This window comes from Eschrichtius robustus, chromosome 8 (genome assembly GCF_028021215.1).
Source record: "Eschrichtius robustus isolate mEscRob2 chromosome 8, mEscRob2.pri, whole genome shotgun sequence".
Classification (NCBI taxonomy): Eukaryota; Metazoa; Chordata; class Mammalia; order Artiodactyla; family Eschrichtiidae; genus Eschrichtius; species Eschrichtius robustus.
Window position 1 is genome coordinate 7,388,332 of NC_090831.1, and position 19,118 is coordinate 7,407,449.

Genomic DNA, 19,118 nt, shown 5'->3' on the forward strand with positions numbered 1-19,118 from the left:
TACCTGTTTTTCAATGGTGTTAAATTAATTACTGTATTTAATTATATTCATGCCCAAATTGACTCACACTTGGTAGTGGGAGCCCCTTCAAGCTGGCTCCTGTGTCCTGTGACATGCCCCAGCATTTTCTTTTTTTGAGCACTTCCTAATTTTCTGAAATAAGATGCTCAGGCTCATCTTGTTCTTTTGCTGCTCCAGCCCTGGAATCTGTAATTTCTCCAAGGAGACCTGGTATCTGTTAGTGTGGAGTGATATTAAAGGGTGCTTGGTATGCTCGCTGGTACTATAGCGTCTTTGCTTCGTGGCCCTTTCAGTGGACAGAGCTAGGAAATGTATGCACGTTTACACAAATGGGTACACATGTATACAACGAGCATGCATATAGAAATCACGAGTACACACCAGTACCTCCAGTTCCAGTGTACCTCTGTGAATTCTTTTTCTAACTTCCTCCACGCCTTATTTGTACACCCTTTCTTCAGCAGTGGAACCCTGACTTCTGATGAAATCAACACATTTACTCATTCCTATGATATACCCAAAATAGTTTATTCTTAAATAGACTATACTTATCAAGCCTACTTAATTTAATTCAGGATCATCCCTCCCTGCCCACACTATTAACTTTTGATGAACATCCTTCTAGATCTCCCTGTATACACCTATAGATAAACAGACATAGTTTTATTAAATAGTAATCACACTGTACATACTCTTCTATAACCTGACTTTTCCCCCCACTAATGAACATATCATTAACATCATTCCATAACATATCATACAACATCTTTTTGTCCACAAAATGAGATCCATAGAATATTTTTTAATGATTGCAGAATAAGAGTGTACCATAATTCCTATTATTGTACTTTGATTTAAAAGGCATCAAGGGGACTTCCCTGGTGGCACAGTGGTTAAGAACCTGCCTGCCAATGCAGGGGACACAGGTTCGAGCCCTGGTCCGGGAAGATCTCACATGCCACGGAGCAGCTAAGCCCGTGCGCCACAACTCCTGAGCCTGAGCTCTAGAGTCCGTGAGCCACAACTACTGAGCCCACGTGCCACAACTATTGAAGCCCGCACGCCTAGAGCCCATGCTCCTCAACAAGAGAAGCCACCGCAATGAGAAGCCCGTGCACCGCAACGAAGAGTAGCCCCCGCTCGCTGCAACTGGAGAAAGCCCGTGGACAGCAATGAAGACCCAACACGGCGAAAAAAAAATAAATAAAGTTGGCATATATATGAAGTTGGCATCAACATATTTGTAACTAAATTTTAATTATTTCCTTAAGGTAGAAGTGGAATTACTGGTCAAAGGATATGTATAGTTTTATGTTTTTCTGAATGGCTGTTTGCTCTGTCTCTCAGTTTTTGAGAGCGCTGGTTTTTCTCGACCAGTGTGGGCACTTTTAAAAGCAGAGAAGCGCAGGCCTGGCTTTGAGATGCTAGTTTCGAGGATCTGGAGTGTAACCAGGGTTTGTCGTTTCTAAAGGCTCCTCAGGAGATTTTGATGTGCAGCCAATTTGATAGGTGAAAGTGGTGTTTCATTAATTTAATTATAATTTTCTTCTGAAATTGTTTCAGACACTCAGATTTGGGAGAAGTGGCCCCAGAAATAAAAGCATCTGACAGACGAACAGCTGTGGCCATTGCAGGTAAAGTTGGGCTTGTGTCCACTCGGAAGCAGATCTGTTTCTTCTGGCCCATTGGGATTCTGGATTCCAGCACCACCCTGGGCTGTGGATCATGGACCTCAAAAATAAATAAGCATAAGGTTTTTATTTTCCCTTTTACAAGAAGACCCATTTAAGGGTCTGTTAAGCTTCCCTCATATATTCAAAATAGGATTCACTTTGAAAAAGGTATTTACCACACAGTTTTACCGGGAACACATCACTCCAATTTCAGCACGTTGCTGTTCCTGCCATTCTGAGCTGTGTTGAGGGCAACTGTCTAGTTTCTAAGCTGGGCCCACCTGAGAGTGAACAGTATGTTTTGTTGGGACAAGAGGTATGAAGTGGGACTGTCCCTAGGAGACTGGGGCTTGGAGTCTTCCTAATCATGGTCCTTATAAGCTGGTTTTTCTTTCTCTGGGGATTTGTGGGGGTGGGGCTGTAGCTGCCCCTCATGACTTCAGCTTTAAGGTGTGGTGGCCACACTCTAGACATCTTAATTTTTCTTAATAACTCATTTTGGATCTATCTTTCATCAATTTGGTGCTTCTCAAAATGAATGTGTTCTATTGGGTATTAATAGCGTTATGCAAAAATAACCCCACAAAAATATGCAAATACGTTTGGGTTAATCCAATTTTATTTTATTCATTCAAACAAATATTTATTGACTATTTACCATGTGCTGGCCTTGTTGTAGGGATTGTGAATATAGGAAACAATAGTGAATGCAATGGCCAAAAGTCCTAGTCTTCATGGAACTTAAATTCTAGAAGGTTGGCACTATGGGAGTTCATGGCCAGTTGGTCAAGGCTCATAGCAAAGCTGGGATCAAGCAGTAATTGCCCAAAGCCCTTCAGTGTCTCAAGATCTTGAGTTGTGCTACTCAATACACTAGCCAGTAGGCACACACTTTAAAATTAAACAAAATTAAAAATTCACTTCCTCATTCACACTAGCCATATTTCAAGTACTCCGTAGCCATACAGCGAGTGGCTGCATGTTTAACAGTGCAGAAATAGAACATTTGCTCCATCACAAGACGTTCTATTAGAGAGCATTGCTATAGAAAACAAGGAAAGAAAATTTGAGAGTGGGCTGAGGAAAAGAAACGACCTTACTGGCCTACTGTGAGCTAGGTTGCCCTATTACAACAGCCTCATAAGATAGTTATTATTGGTCCTTTGTTTCATTTGAGGAAACTGAGGCTCAGAGACCTTCTGGTCCTTCCCCCAAATTCTATCTTTGTGTGTCTCTCCAGTGAATAAGCCTTGTGTAATTATTTAAAAAAAATTTCTTCCTGAGGTATGTGAATTCCTCTTCAGTACATATTTTATTGTTAAGACTTAAAGTAAGCTCTTCAACCTATAAAATTAAAAAAAGTTGTATTGAAGTATAATATACATATGGAAAAGTGCCCATATTGTAAGTGCATAGCTTGATAAAGTTTCACAAACATGAACTGACCTATGTTAACCAGCATCCAAGAGAAGAAGCCAAACAAAACATCACCTAAGAAGTCTACCTTCTAATCACTTCCTACCCAGCCTCTGCCAGGGGTAACCACTCTCCAGACTTCCAAAAGCATAGATGTAGGGTTAGTTTTGCCTGGTTTGTGCTTTATATAATCATCCTATAGAATGTATTTGCCTTATCTCAAGTCTGAGGACTCTTAATTACTTCATAACTCATTCTTTAAAAAAATTTATTTTAAATCATTAAAGAGAATTCTGGAAGATGGCACAGCAGGAAGCACCAGGAATCCTTCTCCCCACCTGGACAGCAGTTGTGCTGGCAGAATCTGTCTGGTGTAATTATTCTGGAACTCTAGAGTCTGTTGAAGGCTTGCAGCTTCCAGGGGAAGAATTAGAGGGTAAATTGCAGTTAATTTTGGTCAGTTTCAGCTCTTAACACAGTAGCAGCTACCCATCTCCCACTCGCAGCCAAGTGGCAGGCAGCTGCGCACATGATCTTAGAGCAACCTGACACAGCTTGTGGGAATGAGGGTGGGCAAAAAACCCCTGCCCTCCAAATATCAAGTATCTATGCTCTAATTGCTGATTGCTGCTTCTGATCACAGAAGTGAAGACAAAGAGGGGGGCAGCAATTGTCACACCTCAAAACATTGTTGCAAGCCCCTCCCCCTCCAGCTGAAGTGACTTACAGGGGAATTAAAAGGCCAACACCTTCTCTGCATCATTTTTTGCTTATTCCTCTTTCGTAACCCACACATTAAAGACTAGAACATTCAAAAACAACTGCATAGGGGCCTCCCTAGTGGTGCAGTGGTTAAGAATCTGCCTGCCAATGCAGGGGACACGGGTTTGATCCCTGGTCCGGGAAGATCCCACATGCCATGGAGCAACTAAGCCTGTGCGCCACAACTACTGAGCCTGCGCTCTAGAGCCCGCGAGCCACAACTACTGAGCCTGTGTGCCACAGCTACTGCAGCCCACACTCCTAGAGCCCGCGCTCCACAACAAGAGAAGCCACTGCAATGAGAAGCCCGCTCACTGCAATGAAGAGTAGCCCCTGCTCACCACAACTAGAGAAAGCCCACGCACAGTAACGAAGACACAATACAGCCAAAAATAAAAATAAATAACTAAAAAAATAAAACAAAAAAAAACCCCCCAAGAAACAACCGCATATATGGGGAAAATTAGAAAGTGATTGTGCATTCCCAGGAAAATGCTCAGAAAAGACCAGAGAAGACCTTAAGTTTACACCTTTGGCTGATCCTCAGCACAGAGACAGCCAACAACAATCAAAACCAAAAAAACAAACAAAAAATAACAATAGCAAACCCTGGGTAAGCTGGAAGAATCTGATTTCCAGAGTTACCACATTATTACATTCAGAGGTGTTCAACAAAAACATCATAAAGCATACAAACAAACAGGAAAGTATGGCCCATTCAAAGGAAAAAAAATCTATCAACAAAATCTGTCCCTGAAAAGACTGTCTCAGATATATTAGACAAAGGCTTTAAAACAACAATCCTAAAGATGCTGAAAGAACTAAAGGAAGATATGGAGAAAGTCAAGAGAACGGTGAGTGAACAAAGTGGGAATATCAATAAAGAGATAGAAAACCTAAAAATAAACCAAAACAAAATTCTGGAGCTGAAGAGTACAATAACTGAAATGAAAAATTCACTAGCAGGATTCAAAGGCAGACTTGGCAGGCAGAGGAATGAATCAGTGAACTTGAAGATAGGACAATGGAAATGATCAAGGCTGAGGAGCAGAAAGAGAAAAGATTGAAGAAAAGCACACAGAGCCTACTGGGCATCATCAAAAGGACCAAGATACTCATGTGGGAGTCCCAGAAGGAGAAAAGAAAGAGGCAGAGAGAATATGTGAAGAAATAATGGCTGAAAACTTCCTGAATCTAAAGAAAGACATACATGTAATCATCCAAGAAGCTCAATGAACTCCAGGTAAGATGAATTCAAAGAGACCTACACCAAGACACATTATAATTAAATTTTTAAAAGAAAAAGAAAAAGAAGATATCTTGAAAGCAGCAAGTGAGAAGCAAATCATTACACACAAGTGATCCTCAAAGAGACTATCTGCAGATTTCTCATTAGAAACTTTGGAGGCCAGAAGATAGTAGGCAGATATATTCAAAGTGCTTTAAAAAAAACCCTGTCAACCAAGATTCATGTATCCAGCAAAACTGTCCTTCAAAAATGAGGGAGAGGGACTTCCCTGGTAGCGCAGCGGTTAAGAATCTGCCTGCCAATGCCAAAAATAAATAAATAAATCAAAGAAGAAAAATGAGGGAGAAATCAAGACATTCCCAGATGAACAAAAGACTGAGGGAGTTTGTGACCACTAGACTGGCCCTGGAAGAAGTGCTCAAGGGTGTGCTGCAAAGACAAACATTAGACCGTAACCGTAAGCTGTACGGAGAAATAAAGATCTCAGTAAAGGCAAATACATGGGCAATTATAATAGCTAGTATTATTGTAACAATGGTTTGTAGCTGCATTTTTTGTTTTCTAAATGATTTAAGAGACCAATATTTTTAAATTAAAAAATCAATGTAATAGCTAGCATTACTGTTGGTTTATAACTCCAAATCCTGTTCTGTATGTAATTTAGGAGACTAACGCATTTAAAGAGTTATTAGTTTATGTTTGGGGGCACGCATTATATAAAGATGTAATTTTGTGACATCAAAAACCAAAAGCAGTGGGGACAGAGTGTAAAGGAGCAGAGTGTTTGTACGTTGTTGAGGTTAAACTGCTATAAATTCAAATTAGAATGTTACAACATTAGGACATTAAATGTAATCCCCATGGCAACCACAAAATAAATTGTTATAGAAGATACACAAAAGGGAATCAAGGAGGAATTCAAACATTTCACTACTTAAAAATCAACTAAACACAAAAGAAGAGAGGAATGCAGGGAATGAGGGACAGAAAGCTATAGGTCTATAGAAAATATGTTTCTATAGCACAAACACAAAAATAAGTGCCTCCTTATCAGTAATTACTTTAAATGTAGTGGATTAAACTCTCCCATCAAAAGACAGAGATTGGCAGAATTGATAAAAACACATGGTCCAACTATATGCAGTGTATAAGAGACTCACTTTTGAGATCCAAAGACACAAATTTGTAAAAGTAAAAGGATGGAGAAAGATATTACATACAAATAATTACCAAAAGAGAATGGCAGTGGCTATACTAATTTCAGACAAAATAGGCTTTAAATTGAAAACAGTTACAAGAGACAGAGAAGGGCATCACATGTTAACAAACATTTCAATACAGTAAGAAGATATAATAATTATAAGCATTTATGCACCCAATGTCAGACCATCAAAATATATGAGACAAAAACTGGCAGAATTGAAGGGGAAAATAGTTCTACAATAATAGTTGTAGATTCCAATACCCCACTTGGAATAATGGATAGAACAACCAGACAGAAGATAAGCGCGGAAATCGAGGGCTTCAACAACACAATAAACCAACTAGATCTAATAGACTTATACAGAACACTCCTCGCAATAACAACAGCATACATATTCTTCTTAAGTGCACATGGGACGTTTTCCTGGATAGACCATATGTAGGACCACAAAGTAAATCTCAGTGGTTTTTTAAAAGATAGATATCACACAATGTATCTTCTCTGACCACAGTGGGATGAAATTAGAAATCAATAACATAAACTGGAAAATTCACAAAATTGTGGCGGCTAAACAACGTCCTTTTAAACAACCAATGGATCGAAGACGAAATCACAAGGAAATCAGAAAATAGTTAAGAAGAGATGAATGAAAATGTAAACACACCATGTTAACAATTATGGGCTGCATCAAAAGTGGTACTAAGGGGGAAATTTATAATTATAAATGCTTACATTAAAAACAAGAAACATCTCATATAAACAGCCTAACTTTACAACTTTAAGTTGTACTAGGACAAGAAGAACAAACTAAATGCAAAGCTAGCACAGGAAGGAAATAATAAAGATTAGAATGGAGATCAGTGAAATAGAGAATAGAGAAAATCGGTGACCCAAAAGTTGGTTCTTTGAAAAGATCAGCAAAATTGACAAACCTTTAGTTAGGTGGACTAAGAAAAATATAGGCAAGACTCAAATTACTAAAATCAGAAATGAAAGTGGGGACATTTAGAAATAAAAAATAGAGTACTATGAACAATTGTATGCCCCAAAATTGGATAACCCTAGGTGAAACAGACAGTTCCTAGGAACACAAAGTTTACAAAGAAACGGAAAATCTGAATAGACCTAACCTAACAACACTAAATCACAAAAAAATAGAAAATCTGAATAGACCTATAATGAGTGAGCAGATTGAATCAGTAACAATAATTAAAAAAAAAAAAACAAAACCTTGCAACAAAGAAGAGCCCTGCTCCTGATGGCTTCACTGGTGAATTCTACCAAACATTTAAAGAAGAACTAATACCAACCCTTTTCAAACTTTTCCAAAAAATTGAAGAGGAGGGAACATTTTTAAACTCATTCCTAAGGCCAACATAATCCTGACACTAAAGCCGAAATGAAGACACTACAAGAAAAGAAAACTACAGACCAATATCCATTACGAACACTGATGCAAAAATCCTCAACAAAACGCTAATATTCAAACAGAATTCAGCAACATATTAAAAGGATGATACACCGTGACCAAGTGGGATTTATTCCTGGATTGCAAGGATGATTTAACAATATGAAAATAGATCTATGTAATATACCACATCAACAAAATGAAGGAGAAAAAAACCCACATGATCATCTCAACTGATGCAGAAAAATCATTTGACAAAAGTTAATGTCCTTTCATCATAAAAAAAAAAACACTCAACAAAGTAGGAAGAGATGGAAACTACTTTGACATAATAAAAGACACATATGAACAACCCATAATAAACATTAATGGTGAAAACAGAAAGCTTTTCCTTTAAGATCAGGAACAAGGGAATGATGCCCGCTTTTACCACTTCTATTCTATCTAGTACTGGAAGTTCTAACCAGAGCAGTTAGGCAAGAAGAAGAAATAAAAGGCATCCAAATTGGAAAGGAAGAAGTAAAATTATCTTTGTTTGCAGATGATATGACCTTATACATAGAAAATCCTGAAGAGCCACAAAAAAAGTTATTAGAATTAATAAATGAATTCAGCAAAGTAGCAGGATACAAATCCAACACACAAAAATCTATTGCATTTTTATACTAAAATGAAGAACCTGAAATGGAAATTACAAAAACAATTCCATTTACAATAGTGTCAAAAAGAATAAAATACTTAGGAATTAGCTTAAACAAGGAGATGAAAGACTTGTACAATAAAATTATAAAACATTTTTCAAAGAAATTAAAGAAGATATAAATATGTGGAAAGAGTTACCAAGTTCATGGATTGGAAGACTAAATATTGTTTGTTTTATTGAGGTATAGTTGATTTACAATATTATATAAATTTCAGGTGTACAACAGTGATTCACAATTTTTAAAAGTTATATACTCCATTTATAGGTATAATAAAATATTGGCTATATTCCCTGTGCTGTACAATATATCCTGTAGCTTATTTATTTTATACTTAGTAGTTTGTACCTCTTAATCCCCTACCCCTATCTTGCCTTTCCCCCCAAAAGACTTAACATTGTTAAAATGTCAATATTACCCAAAGCAATCTACAGATTCAGTGCAATTCCCATCAAATACCCAATGACAGTTTTTGCAAAAATATAAAATTCATTCTAATGTTCATATGGAATCTCGAGGGACAGTGAATAGCCAAAACAGTCTTGAAAAAGAACAAACTAGAGGCTCACACTTTCTGATTTCAAAACCTACTACAGAGCTACAGTAATCAAAACAATGTGATATTGGCATAAAGACAGATATACAGACCAATGGAACAGAATAGGAAGCTCACAAATAAACCTTTGCATATACAGTCAAATGATGTTTGACAAGGGTGCCAAGGCCATTCAGTGGATAAAGGACAGTCTTTTCAACAAATAGTCTTGGAAAAATTGGGTATTCTCTTGCAAAAGATGAAGTTGGACTCTTACCTAAAACTATATACAAAAATTAACTCATAATGGATGAATGTAATCCTAAATGTAAGACTGAAAACTCGGTCTTAGAAGAAAACGTTGGACAAAAGCTTCATGAATTTGGATATGGCTACAATTTCTTGGATGTAACACCAAAGGCTCCTGCAACAAAAGAAAAAATATACAAATTGGACTTCATGGAAATTTTAAAAATGTGTGCATTGAAAAGACACTATCCACAGAGTATAAGCAGCCCACAGAGTGGGAGAAAATATTTGCAATCATATATCTGATAAGGGATTAATATTAGAATATATGGAGAACTCCTAAAACTTAACAATAAAAAAAAACCTGATTCAAACATGGGCAAAGTCCTTGAATAGACATTTCTCCAAAGAAGATACACAACTGGGCAATAAGCACTCTAAAAGATGTTCTACATCACTAATTATTAGGGAAATGCAAATCAAAACTACAGTGAGATACCACCTCACACCCATTAGGATGGCTACTATAAAAATAACAGAAAAGAACATGGGTTGGCAAAGATGTGGAGAAACTGGAACCCTTGCGCACTGTTGGTGGAAATGTAAAATGGTGAAACCATTGTGGAAAGCAGTATGGAGGCGCCTCAAAAAATTAAAAATAGAGCTACCATATGATCCAGCAATTCCACATCTGGGTATATACCAAAAAAAATCAAAAGCAATGTCTCAAAGAGATATTTGTACACCCAGGTTCATAGCATCATTAATCACAATAAGTAAAACACGGAAGCAACCTAAGTGTCCATCAGTGAATGAATGGATTACCAAAATGTGGTATATACATACAACGGAATATTATTCAGACTTTGAAAGGAAGGAAACTCTACAGTATGCTACAGCATGGATGAACCTTGAGAACATTATGCTAAGTGAAATAAGCCAGTCACAAAAAGGTAAATAATGTGTGAGTCCACTTATGTGAGTTAAGTAGTCAAAATCATAAAGTCAGAAAGTATAATATAACGGTGGTTGCCAGGGGCTGGGGAGAGGGGAGACTGAGGAGTTATTGTTTAATAGGTATAGAATTTCGTATGTACAAGATGAATAGAGTTATGGGGATGGATGGTGGTGACGGCTGTGCAACAATGTGAATATATTTAATGCCACGGATCTGTACACTTAAAAATGTTTAAGATAGTAAATTTTATATTATGTGTATTCTAACACGATTTTTAAAAAGGAAAAATATTGGGAAAAAAAGCATTTTACAGCGAATAATTCTATGACATTTAGTACATTCACAAAGTTGTGAAATCACCACTTATCTATTCATTTCCAAAACATTTCCATCACTTGAAAGTAAAACTGTGTATCCATTAAGCAGTTTCTCCCATCCCTCCTTCCTCCCAGTCCCTATAGGAACCACCAATCTATGTTAAGTCTTTGTTTATCTATTCTGTATTTTCCTATAAATGGAGTCATACAATACGTGCCCTTTTTTGTCTAGTTTCTTTCACCCAGCATAGTGTTTTGGGGTTCATCCATGTTGTTCCTTTTTAAGGTTGAATAGTATTCTATTGCATGGATAGACCACATTTTGTTTATTCAGTCATCTGTTGACAGACATCTGGGTTGTTTCCACATTTTGGCGATTGTGAACAGTGATGCTATAGACATGCATGTACATGTACTTGTTTGAGTCCCTGTTTTCAGTTCTTCTGGGTATACACCTCCGAGTGGAGTTACTCAGTCAAATGGTAAGTCTGCGTTTAACTTTTTGAGGAACAGCCAAACTGTTTCCCCAGCAGCTGCACCACTTACAGTCCCACCAGAAAGGTACAAGGGTTCCAGTTTTTCCCCATCCTGTCAATACTTGGTATTTTCCATCCTTTTTTAAAAATCACCATCCTAGCAGGTGTGCAGTGGTATCTCACTGTGGTTTTGATTTGATTTCCCTAGTGACTAATGATGTTGAGCATCATTTTATGTGCTTGTTGGCCATTTGTATACCTTTTGGGAGAAATGTCTGTTCAAGTTCTTTGCCCATTTTTTAATTGAGTTCTTTTTGTCTTTTCTGTTATGAAGTTGTAAGAGTTGTTTATGTGTCCTAGATACTAGACCCAATCACATATGATTTGCACATATTTCCTCCATTCTGTAGGTTGTCTTTCACTTTCTTGATAATGTTCTTTGATGCATACAGATTTTTACTTTGATGAAGTCCAGTGTATGTATTTTTTCTTTTGTGGCCTGTGCTTTTGGTGTCATACCTAAGAATCCATTGCCAAATTCAAGGTTATGAAGATTCACCCTCATGTCTTCCTCTAGGAGTTTTATGGTTTTAGCTCATATTTAGGTCACTGATACATTTTGAGTTAATTTCTATATATGGTGTGAGGTAGGAGTTCAACTTCATTCTTTTGCATGTTGGTGTCCATAGCTCATTCTTAACACTAACAGCCCCAAGGTGTCAAATAGTGCTTTAAATGTCCATTTACTGCCCAGTAACAAACATTCCAAAATGTGGTGAAAAACTCTACAGCGTGAGTACTGGCTACTTTAATAATTGAAAACAAAAGTCATTCAATTTGATGGCTGAGGTGGTTTTTATTGCCCCACTTAAGAGTTCATTTCAGTGATAGGTCCTGTCCACATTCTGCCCCTTGGGTTCCATTTGAGCCCAACATCCCCACTGGGTTGGAACCCAAGCCTGTCCCACCCTGGCCAGTTCTTGTCCAACAGAAAGTATAGTGGAGACCTTGGCCCACAGTACCAAGCCCTTGCTGGCCTCCTGTATTTGCTGCTGACTTGTGTCCTTGGCTGAAGCCCTGTGCCTCCTCTTCTGCCTCTTCTATAGTCTGCTGGTGACCAATGGTTATCTTGGCTTCCAGTGTTCTCTACTCAGAAGCTCTCCCACCCCTCATCAGCGATTTCCTTAGTCTGACAGCGTGACCTTCGGCCACTGTGTGCATCCTTGACTTTACCCACCTGTTATCTCTCTGTTCCAAATCAGAGCTATCTCCTGTTACTAGCAAAGCAAGGCCCTGTCTTCTCTGGGTCTGAAGTTTATTCCTTGCTTCCAGCTCAAAACTACTCTCTCAGAGCCACCTCGACCCCATCTCAGGCTTCTGTAGGTGTCCCGCTCTCGTCTTTAACCATTGTACCTTCTCAGATGGCATTTTAGGCTCCTTGGAAAAATTCTTCTGATGTCTTTTGTCCACTGTGAATAAAATAATCTTTTGACTGCTCAACACTGCGGTTCAATCTATATGAATCATCTGTGTCTTCTCTAGTATGTTCATGCTCGTGCTCTCCAAAGCCCCCTTCCTTTTCTCTTTCCAGCTCTTCATGTGTATCTCCCAGAGATATCATCAAAGAAGACTGAATTGTTTATCTATCTGATTATATGGAAATCATGAGAGAATAAATCTAAAACTGTCAGAATTTTTTCCGGATTCATAAGCTTTTAAAAATACAATTTTAATTTTGAAATAGGTGATACTTTTACTTGGATCAAAAGTTGAAACAATATAAATATGTACAGAGAAGTCTTGCTCCCATCATTCCCCTTTTGCTAGCAAATCTAGAGTTTTACGGTCTTTTTTCCCGATGTAAATATCTGAATAGCACTAAATTAACTAATTCAGTAATTAAAAGTACTTAGTGTTGATGAATACGTTATGCTGTTAGAGACTTTGAACAAGTACGTCTACTTGTAAGTTATAGCTATTCCCCACTCTATGCCCTCCCCCCATATATGTGCATCATTTTTAAGTGATAACAGGAACTCCTTATGCTAGAATAAAAATAAAGTTTGTAGGAGGTAATCTTGAAATTAAACCAAAGAATTTATATCAACTTATATTTTACATAGTTTCTAAAATCAAAGATTAATCTATGTATGTTTCATGAAGTTACTTATATTTTATTTTCACAAAATTTAGTAAATTTTACAAGGAGTATATCGTAGAGCAAATCATTATTTTGTGTGTAGCTATTACAACTTTGTGTCGTATTTGGGGTTGTAAACAAATGACATTTACATAGGAAAACCCGAAGCTAATAATAGTACTCAAAATAAACATTAGCTACCATATCTTCACTTGAACTTTTTGGTAGAAGGGTCCTAACTTGCTGATGAAACTAACTGTGTGTGTATGTTTTTTTCTTGCAGATTTGGAATGGAGAGAAATGGAAGGAGATGATGGTGAGTTTCATCATGGAGGGAGAAACTACAGGCTCTGGCAACAGCTTGGACTGGGGACAGAGGGCAAAGTGAACACTAACTGGGATTTTAGGTTTTGAACAACTGGGAGAAGTTGCTATCTTAGTGAGGAAGAGAGAGGGTTCTGAGTTCAGCTTAAATTAATTTGTGTCAATTCAAGCCACCTGATTTGACTGACACTTCATTTTCCTTTGATTTTCTTAGATGGTCCGAATGAGGCTCAGGACAGTGACTTTCCAACAGGTATGTGTCTTCTCTCTGCTCTTGCTGCCTGTCCTGTTGAAGGAAGACGTCATCTGGGCTGGTAGTTCCAACCCCTGACCGCATCAAAATCACTGCTAGTCCATTAACCCTTTATGTGCCATTAATGATACTGCCAGAGAGACAACTCCCCGGGGACCTGGTACCATACAGAGTAACACAGAGAGTTTGCATCTTTGGAAGTAAAGCCCAGACATCTTATTTTTAACAAGTTCCCAAGGTGATTCTAAAGCACATCCAAGTTTGGGAATCATTCGTCTGATCCAGTGGTTTCATTAATAGATCTGCCAAGGGTCCCGGACTGGGTATGAGTGCATATATTAATAGGTTTGTTTGCTCTGGCTTTTCCCTGTCGCACTTAGCTACCATGCTACTTAAGAACAGTTGTTCTCTGTCTGGATAAGAAAAACAGTGTCCCTGGTTTCATTCAGGCAACACTCAGAAGCCGGAGTTACTTATATGATGGATTTCTACTACAGTCTCTCTCCCCATAGAGTTCTTTTGTGTCTGCAACAAGTTTGCCAGCTCCTGTACTCTCCGGGGTGGTGGCACAGCCCGTAGAACTCTCTCAGCTCCTGTGGAGGGTGGAGTTTCTGAAGAGAGACATGAGGCAGCAAGTGGACCCCTACAGGGGAATGAGACACCTCTTTCCCAGTGCTTTGAGTCCTGCTGTTCACCAGGCACGGTCCTGAACCCATCGTATGACTTCCCGGGAAACAAGAAGAGGGCTGGTCACCCGCGCTTCCTCCTGTGCTTTATATCCACGTTTAAGGTAGCATCACAGGCACAGTAGCTTCCTCTTTCCAGAAAAGAATGGAGAGAATCCTGGAGCTCAGCAGGATTTGCATTGATTTATTTTGTTAATATACTCACCATTTAAAGTTTACTGATTATATGCAGGAAATTATATGCAATGAAAATCGGTAAGATGCCGTGGCCAAGAACGGGGTCGGTGGATGAAACCTTTGCAGGTGGCCTTACTGCTCTGAGCATCTAGTGCTTGTCAGAATTCATACTGTATTGGATGTTATGGCTGAAAATCTGAACACATAAGTACAGACGTAGGACAATCTCTACCAAATATTTTTATCAGTGAAAATTTAAAACCATATTATTGGCTTCAGTTTTGCAACATGTTATTTATCTGTGATTTCTGTTGCTCTGTACCCAGTAGTAACTCCCTGTTTCCTTTACAAATTTTCCAACTTGTCTGTAAAGAGCAAAGAACATTAACCAGAAAACCAAAGTGAATCAGTGATTGTGTCCCCTGTGGGGAATTCCTGGTGACAGGGTTAGGGAGTCCACTGCTGGGCCAGAAGCACAGGAGTATCCTGGAGGGCGTGGAGGCGTGGCCAGAGAATGGGGCCTGTGTCCCACATCTAGGGTGCACAGCTGCTCACTCTAGCCAATTACATTTGGGCTTGGTGTTGCTAAATCTCGGAGGTTTCAAGAGACACCAGACATTTTTTTACACAGGTCCTCCCAATGCTTAACGGTTGCCCCCAGACGTCCTTTTCTCTTCCCTCTCTAATGTCACATGTTTCCCACCACACTTGGATCCGGGGTGGGTGATGTTGCTTCTCTCTTGGTCTCAGGTGGCCTAGGGGGGCCTGCATTTTACCCTGAAGGAGGCCATCTCCTACACGCCAGGCTGGGCTCTTCCCTCTCCACGTCTCACCTGGGTCCCTGACGTGCAGGGCAAGCGCTGATATCTTCATTTCTCTCCACAGTGGAAAGGAGCAGACTACAAGAAATGCTGTCCCTCTTGGGACTAGAGACATACCAGGCGCAGAAGCTCAGCCTCCAGGACTCCTTGCAGATCAGCAGTGACAGCATGAAGAACTGGGCTCCTCACGCTCCCAAAGACTTGCCCTGGAGTTTCCTCAGGAAGCTGCAGGCCCTCAACGCCGAGGCCAGGAACACCACCATGGTGCTGGACGCGCCCCCGGACGCCAGGCCTGTGGAGAAGGAGAGCCAGGTGGAAGAGGAGACCATCTACTGGGACACGGCCGACGACATCTCTGCGGACATCTATTCCTTCTCCGAGCTGCCGACGCCCGACACGCCTGTGAACCCCTTGGACCTTCTCTGTGCCCTCCTGCTTTCCTCAGATAGTTTCCTGCAACAAGAAATCGTGCTAAAAATGTCCCTCTGCCAGTTTGCGCTCCCTCTCGTTTTGCCCGACCCAGAAAACCACTACCACACGTTTCTGCTGTGGGCCATGAGGGGGACTGTGCGGACATGGGGGTCACAGCCCCCGAGGGCGGTGGGCAGCTTCAGAGAAGACAGCGTGGTCCTGTCCCGAGCGCCCGCCTTCGCCTTCGTGCGCATGGAGGTCAGCAGCAACTCCAAGTCCCAGCTTCTCAACGCCGTGCTCAGCCCTGGCCACAGGCAGCGGGACTGTTTCTGGCATCGGGATCTGAACTTGGGCACCAACCCTCGGGAGATTGCAGACGGGCTGGTGGAAATTTCCTGGTTCCTTCCCAGTGGCAGGGAGGACTTGGACATTTTCCCGGAGCCCGTGGCCTTTCTGAACCTGAGAGGTGACATCGGCTCTCACTGGCTGCAGTTTAAGCTCTTGACCGAAATCTCCTCGGCCGTGTTCATCTTGACTGACAACGTCAGTAAGAAGGAATACAAACTGCTGTACTCCATGAAGGGGTCGGCCACGAAATACTACTTCATCCTGAGCCCCTACCGTGGGAAGCGAAACACGAACCTGAGGTTTCTGAACAGGTTAATCCCCGTGCTGAGGATGGACCACTCGCACGTCCTGGTGAAGGTCAGCAGCACGGACAGCGCGGGCTTCGTGCGCAGGGTCCGCGCCATCGTGGCGCACGTGGCCCGGTCCCCCTGCAGGCGGGTCTCCGTGGAGGACATGGCGAATGCGGCCCGCAAGCTGGGGCTGAGGGTCGACGAGGACTGCGCCGAGTGTCAGCGGGCGAAGGGCCGGATGGAGCAGATCACCAGGAAGATCAAGGACTCGGACGCCTACCGCCGGGACGAGCTGCGGCTGCAGGGCGACCCGTGGAGAAAGGCGGCCCAGGTGGAGAAGGAGCTCTGCCAGGTCCAGTGGGCGGGGGACCCTCCTGAGAAGTACAGGGCCGAGCTGAGGCATCGGCTCCTGGAACTTCGGATGCAGCAGAACGGCCACGACCCTGCCTGGGGGCTCCAGGAGTTCATCTCGGGCATCAGCAGCCCGTCTCCGGGCGAGAAGCAGTACTTCCTGAGGTGGATGGAGTGGGGACTGGCCCGGGCGGCCCAGCCAAGGCCAAGACCGTCTCCGGAGACGACGCTTACCCTGAGACCAAAGCACTGCGGGGCCGTGGACTTCGGCGAGCCGCTCTGGCCCGAGCCCCTGGGGGTGGAGCATTTCCTGCGGGAGATGGGGCAGTTCTACGAGGCGGAGAGCTGCCTCGTGGAGGCCGGGAAGCTGCCGGCGGGGCAGAGGCGGTTCGCCCACTTCCCCGGCTTGGCCTTGGAGCTGCTGCTGCGGGGGCTTCCGCTGGAGCTGATCGACGGCAACACGCTGAGCACGCCCCTGCGCTGGGTCACGGGGCTCCTGAAGGAGCTGCACGTCCGCCTGGAGAGGCGCTCGCGCCTGGTCGTGCTGTCGGCGCTCGGCGTGCCGGGCACAGGCAAGTCCACCCTCCTCAACACCATGTTTGGGCTGCGGTTTGCCACGGGAAGGGGCCGCGGTCCCCGAGGGGCCTTCATGCAGCTCCTCACGGTGGCCGAGAGCTTCAGCCAGGACCTGGGCTGTGACCACATCCTGGTGATAGACTCCGGGGGCCTGATTGGCGGAGTCCTGACCGAGGCGGGGGAGAGGTTTGAGCAGGAGGCTTCCCTGGCCACTCTGATTATGGGGCTGAGCAACGTCACTGTGGTCAGTTTAGCGGAAACGAGGGACATTCCGCCGGCTATCCTGCATGCGTTTCTGAGGCTGGAGAAAACGGGGCACATGCCCAACTATCAGTTTGTGTACCAGAGCCTTCATGACGCGTCCGCCCCCGGCTCCAAGCCGAGAGAGAGGAAGCAGCTCCTGGCCCAGCCCAGGGATGCGAGCAGAGCCGCGGTGCAAATGGAGGGTCAGGGGGGCGGGATCCGGACGCTGGCCGGCCTGGCCTTCTGTGACCCTGAGAAGCAGCACGTTTGGCACATCCCTGGCCTGTGGCACGGAGTGCCCCCCATGGCCGCTGTGAGCTTGGGGTACAGCGAGGCCATTTTTGAACTGAAGAGGTGCCTGCTGGAGAACATCCGGAATGGCCTGTCCAACCAAAACAAAAACGTTCAGCAGCTCATCGAGCTGGTACGACGGCTGTGAAGCCTCGGAAGGAAAGGAGTCCAGCTGCCAGAGGCCCCCCGCGCGCAGCCTGTTCTGATGCGGGCGTCCACGTGGAGCCGTGCCCAGCTCCTGAGAGGGGAGGAAAGTGACAGACGGGGCTCAGCTCTGGAGCTGCCTACACAGGGTCAGGAGAGGATGTAACCTCACAGATCAGCTCAGAGACGCTCCCGGGAGTGTAAGAGCCCGGGGGCAGGAGGTGTAGACACAAGCAGTAACTTGTCCTTTGTCTCCGGACTTCGAGGCCCCTGGTGGTTTGGTCTTTTGTACAGCTGCTCCCCATTGTCTGCCTCTGGAGTGGAGAGTGGCTCCGGGGCACTGCAGCCCGGGCAGCTGGTACCTAGGACAGGGTTGGGGAGCTGCCCTGAGGAAGCAGAGGTCGGCCTCCCCTCCAGCGAACCTCAGCATCGGCCTCGGCGACCTGGTCCTGCCCACTGAGGGGAGGGCCCGCTGTGGGCAAGGGCTACGGTGATACTCTTGTGTGTTGACCGACCCTGCCTCAGGAGGAGTTCCTGTCGGCCCTTTCGCGCTCACAGCGCTTCGTTCACGCCTCTGCTGCAACACTCAACACGCGCAGCGTGACTTACCTGTGCACGTGTCTGCCTCTCCCCTAGACTTGTGAGCTCCTTGAGAGCAGGGGCTGTACACTACCCAACTTTGTACCCCCAGGGCCTGGCGCACTGCAGGCACTTAATAAATGTGTGTTGGATGAATGAAACTAGTGAATGCACAAATGATAGTAATGGGCAGTTTCTGCTCTGTGCCTTAATTTTTCTGTTTCCTCCAAGAGGATCACGGTGTCTGTCGGAGGGGGTTGCTTACTAGAACATCTGAAATAGTGGACACCTGAGAGAGGTGTCTTTAAAAATGCCACCACGTCCCCTCTCTTTAAGCGGAGATCCATTCTTCAGGCTGTTACGGGAAAACAGAACTAAGTATCTTCACAGGGGCTCCAAAATAGCTCCATCCTTACCCCGTTTCAGAGACAAGGCAAGGAGGCCTAGGGCAGTTCAGCAGCTCGCCCAGCCCACAGACCCGCGTCGGCAGAGGGGAGGTGATGGGGACTCCGGTG

The 19,118-nt window shown here is 43.2% G+C and overlaps 1 protein-coding gene across 5 annotated transcripts in view; it reads left to right on the forward strand.

Moving 5' to 3' along the window:
* The window catches only part of URGCP (upregulator of cell proliferation), a 99,538-nt gene extending 80,774 nt beyond the window's left edge, over window positions 1-18,764 (forward strand). For all 5 annotated transcript variants that reach the window (XM_068550250.1, XM_068550251.1, XM_068550253.1 and 2 more), the window contains 4 exons: window positions 1,585-1,655; window positions 13,393-13,425; window positions 13,648-13,686; window positions 15,435-18,764. In XM_068550250.1, the coding sequence (XP_068406351.1) occupies window positions 13,410-13,425; window positions 13,648-13,686; window positions 15,435-18,028 (2,649 nt within the window). In that variant the 5' untranslated portion in view covers window positions 1,585-1,655; window positions 13,393-13,409 and the 3' untranslated portion in view covers window positions 18,029-18,764. The remainder of the gene's footprint in view (window positions 1-1,584; window positions 1,656-13,392; window positions 13,426-13,647; window positions 13,687-15,434) is intronic.
* Window positions 18,765-19,118: the final 354 nt, after the last annotated feature.